At 42.2% G+C, this 12420-nt stretch overlaps 1 protein-coding gene across 1 annotated transcript in view; it reads right to left on the minus strand.

The window, feature by feature from the left end:
- Positions 1-12420, minus strand: part of Akap10 (A-kinase anchoring protein 10) — a 63226-nt gene that overhangs the window by 18376 nt on the left and 32430 nt on the right. The window contains exons 8-10 of the mRNA XM_050163608.1: positions 10447-10498; positions 8759-8960; positions 6952-7161 (exon numbers count right to left, since the gene is read on the minus strand). Of these exons, the coding sequence (XP_050019565.1) occupies positions 6952-7161; positions 8759-8960; positions 10447-10498 (464 nt within the window). The remainder of the gene's footprint in view (positions 1-6951; positions 7162-8758; positions 8961-10446; positions 10499-12420) is intronic.

Raw genomic sequence — 12420 nt, forward strand, 5'->3', positions numbered from 1 at the left:
CAAACCACATTTAAGAAAGAAGTTACTTTATATTTATCTATCTAGTAAATGTCAGTAAGTGAAATATCCTGTTGAAATAAGAAGCGGCGGGGCTGCGTCCCCAACACCCTGGCCGCTTGGCTAGCTTATGTCCGAAATAACAACACACAAACTGTATTCATTTCAGAACTGCTTGGCCCATGAACTCTAACCCTTACAGGCTAATTCTCGCACCTGGACTAGCCCATTTCTAATGATGTGTGTAAGCACCCCAAGGTGCGCTTACCGGGAAGAGTGTAGCCTCCGTCCATCCTGGTGTCTCTGCTCCAAAGAGCAGAGCTGTCCGGTCTCTCCGGGAGCAGAGCAGAGTCTGACCTCACTTCCTCTTCCGCCCAGAATTCTATTCTGTTTATTCCACCCACCTATGTTCTAAGCTATGAGGCCAAGCAGTTGGTTTATTATAATTAATCAATTACCTTCCTCCATCAATATCCTGTTGTCTTTCTATTCTAGGCTCAAAACCCCACTAAGTACATTCCTAATAGCTACATAACAAACAAGCAATATCAGCATCTTTTCACTTTATGTTTATTTTTGTTTATAAGATCCAGACTTTAAAATAGCTAAAATGGCCTTACATGGTGGCACATGCCTTTAATCCCAGCACTCGGGAAGCTGAGGCAAACGGATCGCTGTGAGCCTGGTATATGTACTGAATTACAAGCCAGTCAAGACTACATAGTGAGACCCTGTCTCAAAACAGGTGACTAAATAAAATAGGTAAAATGTGAATCCCATGGAATGTGTAGAGCAGGCAGCCTAGAACATAGCATGTAACTATGAAATCATCAATCTGATACATATTAGTGGAGAGAAGATGGGAGGATGTATTCCACATGCTTCCTAGATGGTAGACACCGTTTTAAGTGTTTTTCATGTATGACTTCCTTTATGCCCTTTAGTGAGCTGCAGTATTAAATATGAGACACTAATAGGTTAAGTAGCATGCCAAGAAGTAGACAGACTTGAAAACTCAAGAAACCCCTAGAGTCTTCCTTTAAAATTTGTTTTGTGCCAGGTGAATCTCTGTGAGTTCGAGGCCAACCTGGTCTACAAGAGCTAGTTCCAGGACAGGCCCCAAAGCTACAGAGAAACCCTGTCTAGAAAAACAAACAAACAACCCAACCCCCCAAAAAACAAAAAAATTGCTGCCTCAAAAAACAAAACAAACAAAAAAGCCAGGCGGTGTTGGCATACGCCTTTAATCCCAGCACTTGGGAGGCAGAGACAGGTGGATCTCTGTGAGTTGGAGGCCAGCCTGGTCTACAGAGCTAGTTCCAGGACAGGCTCCAAAGCCACAGAGAAACCCTGTCTCGAAAAACCAAAAAAAAAAAAAAAAAAAAAAAAAAAAAAAAAAAAAGAACCACACCTACAGTGACTATTAAGTATAGTCAGTTCCTCTCCAGCATTCTAATTTCAAAATAAAAAATGAAAAAGAAAGAGAAAAAAAATCCAGAATTGGCATTTTTCTGAAATATAAAGCTATTGAGTTGACTCTGAACTCCAAGTCTTAGAAATGGTATAATAGCCAGGTGGCGGTGCACGCCTTTAATCCCAGTACTCCGGAGGCTGAGGCAAGCGGAAATCTGTGAGGTTGAGGCCAGGCTGGTCTACAGAGTGAGCTCCAGGACAACCAAACCTGTTCTACAGAGAAACCCTGTCACACAGGTGACACCCTGCACACAGAGCTGTTATGGATAAGCTCACATGTGTGCAAAATGACTTACAGTTAACATCAGTCACTGGAGCATTGTTTAAAATGCCAAATGGGAAGAGTAAACCTAATCTGTAACTAAGAGATGGATTAAATAAAATAACTGAATAGGTCATATGCTGAGAAAAAAGGCCTCAAAATATGTAACTAAGAAAGGGGCACTGGAGTATATTAGAGGAATATGTCACTGTGGTGTCTAGAAGGCACTGGTAGCAGTATGCCCAACTGCACTGAGCTGACAGAAGTACTCAAGAACCAAGAACCAAGATAAACCGCTCCTTTTTTAAGTTACTTTTGTTAGATATGGTACAGCAATGAGAAAGACAGGCAACTAACATACTCCAACTGTAAGACCATCAACAGAAAACCCCTCAGGGCCCAAGGACTAAAATGGAGAGTTTGAGGTCACGATGTGCTACAACAGGGAGACCATGTCTCAAAAAATCCCAAAGCAAACTACTCCAAACTCACCACAGTTAAAAGAAGACGCATATATCCTAACATACCGAAGCCAGAGAATTAAAGCCAATAGAACTAGAGCAAGTGAGATGGATCAGTGGGTAACAGGGCTTGCTGCCAAGCCTGACAACCTAAGTTCAAGCCTCAGGACTGATATGGGAGAAAGAAACAACTTCCACAAGCTGTCCTGACTTCCACAAGCAAGCTACGTCACGTCCAAACACACCTCCCATCTCCACATACATAAACAACAGCAACAGTGGGATTGACGCAAGCACAGACATTCAACAGACTAGACTTGATCAACTCATTTTTTAAAATTTCTTTTTAATTTATGTTTTGCTGGTATGTATGTCAATGCACCATGTGCATGCAGTGCCCAAGAAAATCAGAAGAGGGCATAGGATGTCTTGGAACTAGAGTTACAGATGGCTGTGAGAGTCACTATGTGGGTGCTAGGAATTGAACCCCTGGTTCTTCAGGATAGCAGCCAGTGCTCCTAACCACTGAGCCACTCCTCAAGTTCAGCCAATTGATTTTTTTTTAAAATATCTATTTATTTATTATGTATACAATATTCTGTGTGCATGTCTGCAGGCCAGAAGAGGGTACCAGACCTCTTTACAGATGGTTGTGAGCCACCATGTGGTTGCCGGGAATTGAACTCAGGACCTTTGGAAGAGCAGGCAATGCTCTTAACCACTGAGCCATCTCTCCAGCCCCAGTCAATTGATTTTTGAAAAGGATATTAATTAAAACAATACAGTACCAAAAAACCAAGGGTTTTTTGTTCTTCTCTTTTGTATTTGAGGAATGTTGCTGAGAAGTGTGGATGTCTAGTGGAAAGAGAATGAAGTTGGGTACTGGGTGTGGTCGTGCACTGGTAAGTGATCTTTGAGTTCAAGGCCAGCTTGGTCTACATATCAAGTTCTAGGCCAGCCAGAGCTAAATAGTAAGAGCTTATCATCATAATAATAATTTACAGTCATTATTTTCTACAAATAAGAGAATGAAGTTAACCATTTATCTTACACCATATATAAAACCAACTTTAAAATGGGCCAAAAACTTAAATTCTAGAGGAAAATGGTAATTTGCAAGTCTTCATTACTTTAGATTTGGCAATGACTTATCTTTAAACGTAAATGCCTGCATGTATGTACTCTATGTACCACATGCCTGCCTAGTGTCCTTGGAGGCCAGAAGAGGGTGTCAGAGCCCCCCGGAACTGGAGTTACAGACTGTTGTGAGCCACCACATAGGTGCTGAGAACTCAATATGGATCCTTTGGAAGAGCAGTCAGTAAGTGTTCTTAACCATAGAGCCATCTCTCCAAGTTTGTTTGTTTAAGACAGGCTCTTGGACAGTTGTGGTACACACCTCTAATCCCAGCACTTGGGAGGTGGAAGCAGGCAGATCTCTCTGAGTTTGAGTTCTGTTCTACAAGAGCTAGTTCCAGGACAGTTACCGCTGCTACATATAATAACCCTGTCTTGAAACAATAACAACAACAACAAAAAAAAACAAACAAAAACAAAATAACAACAACAACAAAAACCCAAAGCAAATGCAACCTATCTTTAGCTGGGCGATGGTGGCGCATACCTTTAATCTTAGCAGTCAGGAGGCAAAGGCAGGCAGATCTCTGTGAGTTTGAGACCAGCCTGGTCTACAAGAGCTAGTTCCAGAACTGGCTCCAAACAAAGCTACAGAGAACCCCTGTATCGAAAAACAAAAGACAGGCTCTCATGCCTTTAATTCTAGCACTTGGCAGGTTGGGGAGAGGTGGGGGGATGGGGATGAGCAGAGGTAGGTGGATCTCTGTGAGTTTGAGGCCAGCCTGGTCTACAAAGCAAGTTCCAGGGCAGCCAGGGCTGTTACCCAGAAACTGTCTCAAAAAAACAAAAAAACACAAAACAACAACAAAAAAGAAAGACAGGATCTCACTATGTAGCCCTGGCTGTCCTGGAACTTACAGAGATTGCCTGCCTCTGCCTCCTATGTGCTGGGATTAAAGTTAGTATGTGTCACCATGTCCCATCACTTTTTAAAAAAGATTTAATTAATTAATTCAGTCATTCATTCATTCATACGTATGTGTGTTGAGAGTGCCCACAGAGGCCAGAAGAGGGAATCAGAGCCTCTGGCGCTGGACTTACAGCCAGTTTTAAACTTTCTGATGTGTGTGTTGGCAATCAAGCTGGTTCTCTACAAGAGCAGCGAGTGCTCTTAACCAATGAGCAGTTTCCTCGACACTCACATAGTAATGTCTGAGGAATAACATCCACAGCTGACCTCTAGCCCCTGTGCACACACATACAAACACACTTGCTTACAAAATTATCTGGGAGGGGAGGAAAAGGTGGTAAGAATGGAGCTGGGTGTGGTGGTGAATGCCTTTACTCCCAGCACTCAGGAGGCAGTAAGTGGATCTGAGAGTTTGAGGTCAACCTGGTCTACACATTCAAGTCCTGGAAAACCAGGGCTACGTAGTAATGTGGGATTTCCCTCGTATGCTGTGATTACCATTAATGAATAAAGAACTGCTTTGAGCCTATGGCAGAGCAGGGCAGGGAGGAGCAGAGTTAGGCAGAGAAGACTGGATTGAATGTTGTAAGAAAGAAGGGCAGAGTCAGAGAGAAGCCTAGCCTCTGCTGGATGGAACTTTACCGGGTAAGCCACACAGCCATGTGGTGATACACAGATCAATAGAAATGGATTAAATTAAGATGTAAGCGTTAGCCAATAAGAAGCTAGAGCTAATGGGCCAAGCAGTGATTTAATACAGTTTCTGTGTGATTATTTTGGGGTTAAGCGGCTGGTAACCAACAAGCGGCCTCCTTACTACAACATAGTAACACTGTCTCAAAAATAAAAATTTAAAAGACACAACTTTACAAGGCATTAAGGGGTGGGAAGATAATGGGTAGGACTTTGATTAATATATACGGTGAAATTTCACAGAGTACAGAAATTTTAAAAATCAGTTAATTTAAGAAATTATTGTTCATGTCCATGGTTGCATGATGTGGGGGTGGGCAACATGTGCCACCATGTGCATATGAAGGCCAAAGAACTTTGTGGAATATGTTCTTTTCCTTCCAAGTTATGTGACTTGAACTCAGGTTGCATGACAAGTGCATTTTCTGAATGAACTTACCTTCTGACCCTCAGTTAACTTCTTAGTGTCTTTTGATTTGCTGTCTTGGACATATGCTACTTCTTATGATTTTAGGGGAATCAGGTAAGGTATGCTATCTAATATTAAAAAAAAAACAGCTCAAAAAACAAACAAAAAGGAAGGTATAACAGTATTCTAGTCCAAAACAAACTCAAAATCGGTAAGAAAAAAACGTGTAAGAGCTGGGTGGTGGTGGCTTAAGTCTTTAATCCCAGCACTCAGGAGGAAGAAGCAAGTGGATTTCTGTGAGTTCAAGGCCAGCCTGGTCTAGAGTTCCAGGACTAGCTCCATAGCTTCTGAGAAATTCTGTCTCGAAAAACCAAAACCAACCAACCAACCAACCAACCAACCAACCAACCAGAAAACCATAAGAGACCTTTGTTCAAGACAACGAGACAGCTGAGCGGTAAGTGTGCTCGCAAGAAGAGCAAGCCCGAGGGAGGACGTGTATTCTCCACCTGGAACCCAGAGTGGAAGGAGAGAACTGACTACTGCAGTCTGGTTCCCACACTCACTGTGACACGTGTGGATCTGCACTCACACACCCATCCGAAATACAACATTTTCAATAAATCAAAACAATCTGAGTTCACTAGTAACAAAAAGTATCCTAAATTTAATTATTAAAATTTCTCAAATAATTATAAAAGAGCTCTTCAGTTTTGAACTAAACGTAGTTCAAAATACTTCTTACTGGGCTGAAGAGATAGAAAAGTGCTTATCATACAAGCATGAAAACCTAAGATCCACAGCACCAGACCCACAGAGTCTGGGAATGGTGAAATGCCTATAATCCCAGCCCCTGGGATGTGAGGGACAGATGAAGTCCTGAGTGGAAATCCTGTGTGAATGTGTATTGTCGACATGAGCACAGTCATATCAAGGACCCCAGTCCTCAGAACCATGGGATGGCAAGGCCTTCCCTTGGTCTAAGTACAGATATTGACAGGTGCTGCAGAAAACATCAACCACTGCTGCTTACTCCTGGATGACTGCAGCCTGAGACGGCTCCCCCAAAAGGCCCCTACTTAAATTCAGCTTTATATAACAAGTACACTGAATTTCAGAGCTGCTAATGTACCTCCATCAGAGTGTATGCCTACCCGATCCCAGTTTTTCTGTATATGTTACTGTCAATGTCAACACAGTCAGGTCAATCTGAAAGCCATGCAGAGGTCATGGCATCTGGGGAGGTGGAGACAGGCACCTTGCTGGCCAGTTAGCCTAACCTAATAATAAGTCCTGAGCTAGTAAAAGATTCTGTCCCAAAACCAAGGCCCGAGGATTAACATCCAAGGCTGACCTCTGGCCTCTGCACACATGTCAGGCACACTGCTGTGCACGAATACAAACACACTTGGCTACTAAAATGAAAAGCCATGTTGCCAAGCAGACGGAAGCTTTAGTGAAAGAGCATGATACAGTATTACATAAGCCTAATCACAACTGGCAGTTTGACTAGAATTTACAAGCAAGTTAATTTTACTTTCTTGTGTCTACTACTTAAAACATATCAATGGGATCAGCTGCTGGCATTCGAAGGAAAGGCTCTGTATGCCTTCCTTCTCATTGAAAGACTGACATTAGCTGATACCTGAGCAGAGGAGACATCGGAACCACCTGAGTGAGACTCCTCAGGAAGGCAGGCAGAGCCGTGAGCAGCCAGTGAAATGTTTCCTCCGAGAAATTCATCTCCTCGAACTGAATGGATGAGGTCATTCAAATATTTGTAATAAAGATTGCTGGACAGAAAACCAGGCAAAAAGACCTGAAAGAGGAACAGCATTTTAAAAATGAAAACCAAACACATCTAGTACTTAACTTTAAAAGCTTTACCTACAAGTCTCTCATTAACAGTCACGTCAGTAACTTCAGCTCCAAGAGGACAGAACACCTCTGACCTCCATGGGCACCTTCACCCAGGTATCCAAACTTATACACAGACATGAAAACTAAAACTAAAAACTCCTTTAAAAAAATTACAAAGGCCGTAGCAACAAGCTTTTTATTGGTTCCTACATGTTGGGTGGGCTAGGGTCGGAAAAAAAAAAAAAGAAAAAAAATTACAAAGGGGTCAGGAGGCAGAAGTGCACGCCTTTAATCCTAGTACTCGGGAGGCAGAGGCAGGCGGATCTCAGTGAGTTAGAAGCAAGCCTGGACTACCAAGTAAGTTTCAGGACAACCAGAGCTGTTACACAGAGAAACCCTGTCTCAAAAAACCAAACCAAACCAAACCAAACCAAACCAAACCAAACCAAACCAAACCAAAATAACCCCCCAAATGAGTAAACAAAAAATTACAAGGAATATGACTTCTAAGTTGAATTCTAGCCTTCAAATATATGGTGAATATCAAAAGGATGTTATCATTGTATATCACTTGCAACACATCAAATTATCTGTACAAGCTTCCCAATGCTAATTTTTTATCTGTTTCCAAGTAACTAAGGACACTTGTTGAATAAATGCTAATTGGAGCATGTTTTTACAGTCATTAGGAATTATTAATGGGTTGAATATACTGAATAAGTACTCATGTTTATCATTTTTATTTTCCACTACCAACGGCTTTCACAGCACTTAGCACAACTGTGGATATGTCTGTCTAATGAAATGTCTTCTCTTAGACCTAAGTGTCAAAGGTCAAAAGCCCCATTGGTTTACCACCAACAACAACCAGTGTAGAAATACTCAAAAGTGTTTGCTGAATGCATCACTCATGTCTTCATATCCTTTAGCTACCTGCTAGTCCGCTACTGTTAATATTAGGGCAGGGTAGTTGGGGCACAGTGGCTCATGTTTATAACCAGCACTTGGAAGGTGAAGGCAAGAAGATCATGAGTTCACAGCTAACCTGGGCTTCATAATCAAACTCTGTCTTGAAGGGTCTCCAATGCCCCCATACCGCTGAAAAAAACAAAAACAAAACAAAACAAAAAACCCTAGTACAAATTCCTTACCAATCAACTTTTATTAAGAGCTATTTTGTCCTCCTTCTCCCAAAAGTCCTGAGGATGGAACCCAGGATCTCTCACATGACAGTCAAGCCAGTACCACTGAGTTACAGACACAATCACTTTTATTTTTATTTTATTTTTTTTTTCGAGACAGGGTTTCTCTGTGGTTTTGGAGCCTGTCCTGGAACTAGCTCTTGTAGACCAGGCTGGTCTCGAACTCACAGAGATCAACCTGCCTCTGCCTCCCAAGTGCTGGGATTAAAGGCGTGCGCCACCACTGCCCGGTTTGGTGCAAATCTCTTAATCACTATGCTATACCACTTCAGTTTCCCACTGTTGTGCTATACAATGCATTTTCAGGCTCCACAAGTAAAACTCCTGTAGTTTACTATTTGAAGATCTAGTTACCTTCTCCATCGTTGTCCAGGCCTGACGTAATGGAGTCGTGAAACAGTTAGGAAGCGGCCCACCTTCCCTGCAGATATTGGACTCAATTTCTAATCGGACAACATCATCAAATCCAAGAGGGTGTGTGGCTTGGAGGGAAAAGTAACTATGGCAGACAGAGATCCAAAGTAAAATGAAACTGTACACAAGTGTAAGCAGCGGTTAATACTCAGGCACCCTCATCTGAACTACAGAACCAGATAAGCAAAGTGCCACTGTGCAACCTTATTATTCTCACTTCCTCTAGTGTGGGGCAAAAATTTATACAGCCCACATATTTCTGCATCAGCAGCCAGTCTCTCAAGCCACAATAGCAACAGAGGTGCTAAAAGCATCTTCAGACTGGCTGTCTCCGGAGCTCAGGATATGCTGGTGTTGTGCTGATCCTTTCTTTGTAATTATGAAGATAGCCCAAGAAGAGGTGTCAGTTCCAAGCTAGTGACAGAGCTGCGGATGTGACTTTAGTCCTACGACCCCAGAAACAGGATGCTAATGAACTTTGCCCTCAGTTTATCTTGGGGGATGAAAGATGTTTGGAAAATAAATGCAGGTGATCTTCAGGATTTGGATGAACCCTGAGACTCCCTTCTGATATTGCTGTGTGAACTGTGTCTCAGTTATTTCCGAGCCTCCACGCCGGTCCAGAGAGACAGTTAGTTTATGTTGGGGCACCAGACTCCGACACTCTAGGAAACCTGCTTCCTCTCACTTGCCTTCCAAACACCTTTAGATGCCCAGCCATTTATAGCCAGAATAAATTATGCTATTTTAGTTGTGAGTCAGGTTATACGGAGGCAAAGAAATCAACCAGCTACACATATTTAATAGGCACCTGTATTCTGTTTAAAATTTAAAAAGGAGTTTATGTAAGAAATTTTCCCAAGACTCTATCATTTTCCCTGAAAAAAAGATTTGTACATAAAGTAAGAGCATACCACTATACCTACAAAATAATAAACACGTGGGAACCCCAAAACAAACAGTACTAAAGATGAAGCGGATGGATTTAACAGGAGTTAACTCAAAGGACCTGCTGATAATTTAGAAAAGAAAGAGTAGTTAATGAGAACCTAAGAGTTTGAACATAACGGAATATAGTGCAACTGATATTTAGTGCTTTGGTTATGGATACAAAAAAGCAGTGCAATCAGGGGGAAAACTTCTGAATAGTCCAGGGGCGTCTGTCTCCATCTATGACAGAAACACAGAGGGAAGATAATGCATACAAGAAAGAGGAAACAAGCAGGAAACCTGACAGCCAATAACACAACAGCAGCTGTAGGACACTAGTCTCCGGAGAGTGCCTCCCGGAATGCAAAGGGATGCAGTGGATACTGGATCTGCTCTGTGCGGTCCCTGAGCTCCAGCCAGGCCTGAGTGGGGCCCTGGCCACTACTCTGCTCCAGCATTCAGAAACTGTTCTCTTTTCACCAGCATTTCCATAGCAGAAAGCACCTCTCCCGTGCTGTAAGCAATGACAAATACTCTCCCATGAGTTCAGCTCCCAGGCACCCTCAACCAAACTTCTACTGTGCATTCTTCCCATCCAACAGCATCACCGTCCTCACCTACCTTCCACTAATTCCCCATAGCAGGGAGTACTCGGCTGAACATGAAGAATTAGATCTCTACTAAAGTTCTGCCACTACCTTGCTCTGTGACTTTGAGAAACAATGTCCTTCATGTGACTTAGTTTCTTACCTTCAAAACAGAAAAATCAGAAAAACGGAAAAATCCCTCAGAATTATAAAATGTTTTCAAAAGAGTAAGCATTTCTGAGTCTCTCAATCCTGCTGAATCAGAATCTAATACACAGGACTGAAAGTGAATTTTTTAAAAAGATTTATTTATTTAATGTGCACTGGGAATTTGCCTGCATGTATGTCTGTATGAGGGTGTCAGACCACCTAAAACTGGAGTCACAGACAATTGTGAACCACCATGGGGGGTGGGGCTGGGAACCGAATCTGGGTCCTCTGGAAGAGCAGCCAGTGCCCCCAACTTCTAATCTATCTTTCCAGTGCCTGGAAGTGAATTTTTAACAAGCTCTTAGGTGAATCTTTTTAAAGATTGATTCTATTTATTTTATATGTTTGGGTGTTTTGTCTACAAGTGTGTCTGTGTACCATGTGGGTGCCTAGTAGCTTTGGATTCCCTGGAACTAAGTTACAGATGGTTTTGAATTGAAATCAGGTCCTCTAGAAGAGCATCAGTGCTTTTAACCTCTGAGACACCTTGCTAGCCCCTCCTAAATGATTATTACAAAGAGAACTTGACACAAACCTGTAGTCCCATGTTTAGTAACCAATGGTCTAGATATGCCTGCCCTTTCATTCTAACACCACAGGGTTCTTGCTTCTATATTTAATTCTTTTCATGTGTGTGTGTTGTCTGTATGAATGTGCAAAATGTGCACAGGTGTTTATGGAGTCAGAATACAGTGTCAAATCCCCTAGAGATGGAGTTACATAGAGCTATGAGCTGCCTGAGGGGCTGCTGGTAATAGAAGCTGAGCCCTCTGAAAAGCAAGGAACAAGAGTTCGTCATTGGTGAGTCACTGGTCCAGTCCCCAGGCCCGTAAAGCTCTTCAATCCTCAAATCACCTTTTTCATCTGTCTGTGGATACAAACAATTTCCTCACAAGAAAAGATAGATGTAAGGGACAACATGGCGATGGGGCTGGCCAGTTCTCTCACTTTCCCAGGCAGATGTTTTAGTTTACCTATAAAATGATTTTTACCCCCAATTTCTTGTCTTTGGTGAAAACTAATAAGAAACTGGCTGCTGTAGCCCAGAGGTAGAGGCATGCTTAGTATATACAAGGTCATGGGTTCAATTCCTACCACTAAAGACAAAAGCCATAAAACTACTGGAAAAAAAACTCCAACAAACTAGCATTTATTATCAATGCAGTAGAACCTATGATAAAGTCACACCCTTTCCAATCTGTTCCAATTAGTTCAGTGTATTTCTATTATGTTCTAGAAACAACATTTTTAATACCCAAACTCAGGTTTTCTTTCCTTTCTCTGATGCTGGGAATGATGGCGCCTAGCTGCTGGTCCGCAGGCTCTATACACACTGCCTCTATCTCAGTTCTTCTAAGTGTCACACTCCTCCATCAATGCGTTTGTGTGAAATTTGCTTTTAAGCTTTTGTTGCCTGACAAAATTCAATTATTTTTTTCTCTTTTCACATATGTATCTATGTATGTATGTATGCACACATGGTCACGTGCAAGAGAGCACGCATGTGTTGCATATGTGTGTGGAGGCCACAGAGTGATGCTAAGAGTCTTTGTTGATGACTTATCTACTTTCTCCTTTGCGGTAGAGCTTCTTTCTTCCTTTTTAAGGTGATGGTCTACATATATTTTATTATTAATATTATTTTATGTGTCTGAGTATCTTGTCATCTGTATGTATGTCTGTGTGTCTGTGCAAGTTTGGTGCATGAAGAGGTCAAAAAGAAGGCACGGAGCCGGGCGATGGTGGTGCACGCCTTTAATCCCAGCACTCGGGAGGCAGAGACAGGCGGATCTCTGTGAGTTCGAGACCAGCCTGGTCTACAAGAGCTAGTTCCAGGACAGGCTCCAAAGCCACAGAGAAACCCTGTCTTGAAAA

The sequence above is a fragment of the Alexandromys fortis genome, unplaced genomic scaffold (assembly GCF_014885135.2).
Source record: "Alexandromys fortis isolate MF-2015 unplaced genomic scaffold, M_Fortis_MF-2015_v1.1 scaffold_149, whole genome shotgun sequence".
NCBI classification, from domain to species: Eukaryota; Metazoa; Chordata; class Mammalia; order Rodentia; family Cricetidae; genus Alexandromys; species Alexandromys fortis.